Below are 3,320 nucleotides of genomic sequence, written 5' to 3'. Positions count from 1 at the left end.
GTTCTTTTTTGTAGCTTACTTATTTGCAATAGTCATACGTTGCCATTGTTATTATCATGTTGTATGGAAGAATTGCACACTGCAACACCCCAAAAAGTCCAAGTACTACCTCTATATAACAAGAGTTTTTTTAACATAGTCCGAGGTTTGATTTTGGCTTCACTAAATGGACTTAAAAAAAAATAAAGATAACATTTTAAAGCTTCCAGTTATTCCTCTTATTTTATCCATGCTGAGGAGTTTGTCAATCGGCCATTTGGCGGCTCAAAAATTGCATTGATGAACGAATAACCTTGCCATTTCTTCATTCTTGAGAGGTAGAGTTGTTAAAATGGGTTGGTTCAACCCAATCCTAGCGGGCTAGAGAATTAAATGGGCTAGGACGGACTAGTCCTTTTAACTAAAGGGCTTTTAAAATAGCGGTCCAACCTAGCCCTAAGCGGGCCGAGGATTGGGAAGGGTAGACCCTTCAAAAAAAATAAAAACAACCCGAAACATGATAAATAAAAATATTGTAAGTAATAGACTATCACCAACTTTTATAGTTTCACTTTAGTATGTCTCCTACTAATTTATAGCATGTTATAGACATCTTATTAATACCTTTAAGGGTCGTTGGGTTGGAAAAGAGTCATTTCGATATAATTAATCTAGGAATTAGTTATTTCAACGTGTATACGAATAATTTATCTCATCACTGTAGTATAAATGGTGCGATAAATAATGTTGATACTAAGACCTCACATCAAATATGGGATAAAATAGTCCATTTTATCTCGGACTATTTATCCCTTATACCTCACACTAAATGATCAATTAGTTGTAATTAGCTCATGACATTTACTATAATAAGCAAAGAAATGATGATTAGCTACAAATTTCATAGAAAAATTCTAAAATGGTTAAGATACTAAAAATAGATATAGACAAAGTATCTACATAAAAGCAGCAAGATTATAACAAAAGAGAGCCTACATTTAAAGAACAAAATATTGCATTAAGCAAAGGCAACTACTAAACCATCACGAGTAAAAGCAACTTTTTGAAGTTCACAACTGAAAGCAGCTTAGCAGCCATTTCAAACACACACAAAGAACTCTCAAGAAATTAGTATCAACAAAAGAATCAATACAAAAATAAATACTTGGTTCGAAAAGATTAACTAAATTCTAATTTCTACTAAATAATGACTAACTTAAAAATATTTAATAATTATATTTAATGTCCTAGTCCATGGGCTGGCCTCTAAAATCGACGGGTTAGGCCTCTGAGGCTGACGGATCAAATGAGGTTGGGCTTATAAGCCTTGTTTCTAAATGGGCTGAAAAAACTTAGCTCAACCCCACTTAATTAAAGGATTGGATTGGGCCGATCTCACGAGCCAAGCCCATTTTGACTCTCTATTTAGAGGGTGTCGCATGTGAAACTGAGATTGGAGTCAGGACTGAAAACTTGTTACACAGAGGGACAAGGTGATGTGTTCTTAGGTCAGAAAGTCATGCAACAAGGGATCAAATGAGGTGACGAGCATTGCGGAAGGGAACAGACTTGCTGCAGGTACCTTGCCATACTGCTTCACGCTTTGCTCCTATAGTCCAGACTTGCTGCAGGTACCTTGTCATACTGCTTCACGCTTTGCTCCTATATTACAAAAAGTGAAGTTGAGATGGTTTGGGCATGTGATGAGGAGGGCAGTGATGTCCCAGTTCGTAGGAGTGAGAGGTTAGTTTTGGATGGTTTCGGGCAGGGTAGAGATAGACCAAAGAAATAATAAAGGAAGGTGATTAGACGTGATAATTAGGTTAGAAAACTAGTGCGGGTGGGTGGGGCGTAGCTAGTAGATAGGAGTGCTTTAGTGTTTCCTTGCTAGTAATCGTAGGAGGGTTGGGGCGGGATGTGCTCCCGCTTTGATAGTGTAAGTATTACTTTGTGGATGTTATTTTCTATTATTCCATCTTGTTTCATGTTTCATTTAGACTTTATTTACCGTCTTTAGTCCTGAGTTGAGGCTAAACCACCACTCTACTACTTTGGAAGTTGCGATATGGACTGCCATATTAAGTCATTCTTTCATCAAGTTACAAATGTACAAGAGAGAAAAATGTAATCAGTAGTTCTCCCTCTTTTATCTCTCTGCTTCTTGTTATTTACTTTAACATTAGCTTTAATTCCAAAACAGAAATAACGTTCATGAAGGAGCACATTTACTGTGAGATTAATGAAAGACTTTGTATCACTTTTGGGGACGCAAGACCAATTTATTGCTTTTAATAAGTTCCTTTCATCTTTCCAACGGATATGTAGCTTCTTTTAAACTCAGCTTAGACTTCTTAGTCGTTTTAGTTGCAAACAGTTGTAGCAAAATAATTTCCGACTTGCCAAACATCCCAATTTTACTTGATATATCATACACAAAACATTCTAATTTTATACTCTAGCAATAGGAATAAGCAAGTTGAAATACTACCAAAAACCAAATAGTATTTCTACTGCAAATAATAATCAACAAGTACTCTTGAGAATTTCAGACTTCCAATTCGATACCCAATGTTTCCACCATGGAATGTTTCACAAACGTCATCAGCGGCATAGCTCCTGACTACTTTTATCTGCAAAATAATGAGAAAATTGAAATGTCACCTCGATGAAATTTTACGAAACAATAATAGGCTAATATGTTGTGTAATCAATGAAATCAGCAGAAAAGTGAAAAACTAAAATATGTTGTGTAATCAATGAAATCAGCAGAAAAGTCAAAAACTAAAAGTCCCGGGGAAGTTGGCACAACTGCACTTGATTGCCTGGACAAGTCGGATACAAGGAACCTCATAACATACTTCAAACTCATGTCTCACTAGCTGGCAAATGCTACGACAGTTGTGGCTAGAAACAAATAAAGAATGTGCAGTTTTTCCATGCTAAGTAGCATGGGAACACTAGTTAAAAAAAAACACACACACAGAGAGTTCTCACTAGCATGGAAAAAACTAGTTTAAAAAAATTGCTCTCTGGCACTATTATTGAGGTTAACCTTTTAGGGGCCTGACTTTTAGCCTGTCACTAGTCTCTTTCTATTTTTAGGGGGTCTTTTCCGGCAAAGATGAACGGAGTTAATCCGTTAGGGGATAATAGCATTTACTATAATGCTGGTTTTAAGTCATATGAGATCTCTAAATGACATTCAGGTGCTGGAAATGACTGAATTGAGTGCAGTAGGAATTTAGTGAGGAGTGTTGGACTTTACAGTGAGTATAAATTCTTTAGGTGGTTAGTATCGGTATTCACTAAAACAACAACAACAAACCCAGTGTATTCCCACT

The 3,320-nt window shown here is 36.3% G+C and overlaps 1 protein-coding gene across 5 annotated transcripts in view; it reads right to left on the bottom strand.

The window, feature by feature from the left end:
- Nucleotides 1-2,375: 2,375 nt before the first annotated feature.
- LOC107860414 (putative protease Do-like 14) overlaps nucleotides 2,376-3,320 on the bottom strand; it is a 15,735-nt gene continuing 14,790 nt past the window's right edge. For all 5 annotated transcript variants that reach the window (XM_016705757.2, XM_016705758.2, XM_016705756.2 and 2 more), the window contains one exon: nucleotides 2,376-2,609. Coding sequence is in view for 2 of the 5 variants with exons in the window: in XM_016705756.2 (XP_016561242.1) it covers nucleotides 2,487-2,609 (123 nt within the window). In the remaining 3 variants the exon portion in view is untranslated. The remainder of the gene's footprint in view (nucleotides 2,610-3,320) is intronic.

The sequence above is a fragment of the Capsicum annuum genome, chromosome 2 (genome assembly GCF_002878395.1).
Source record: "Capsicum annuum cultivar UCD-10X-F1 chromosome 2, UCD10Xv1.1, whole genome shotgun sequence".
In the NCBI taxonomy this organism is placed as follows: domain Eukaryota; kingdom Viridiplantae; phylum Streptophyta; class Magnoliopsida; order Solanales; family Solanaceae; genus Capsicum; species Capsicum annuum.
Note: the sequence above shows the minus strand (reverse complement) of the source record. Positions and strands in the feature narration are given on the sequence as shown.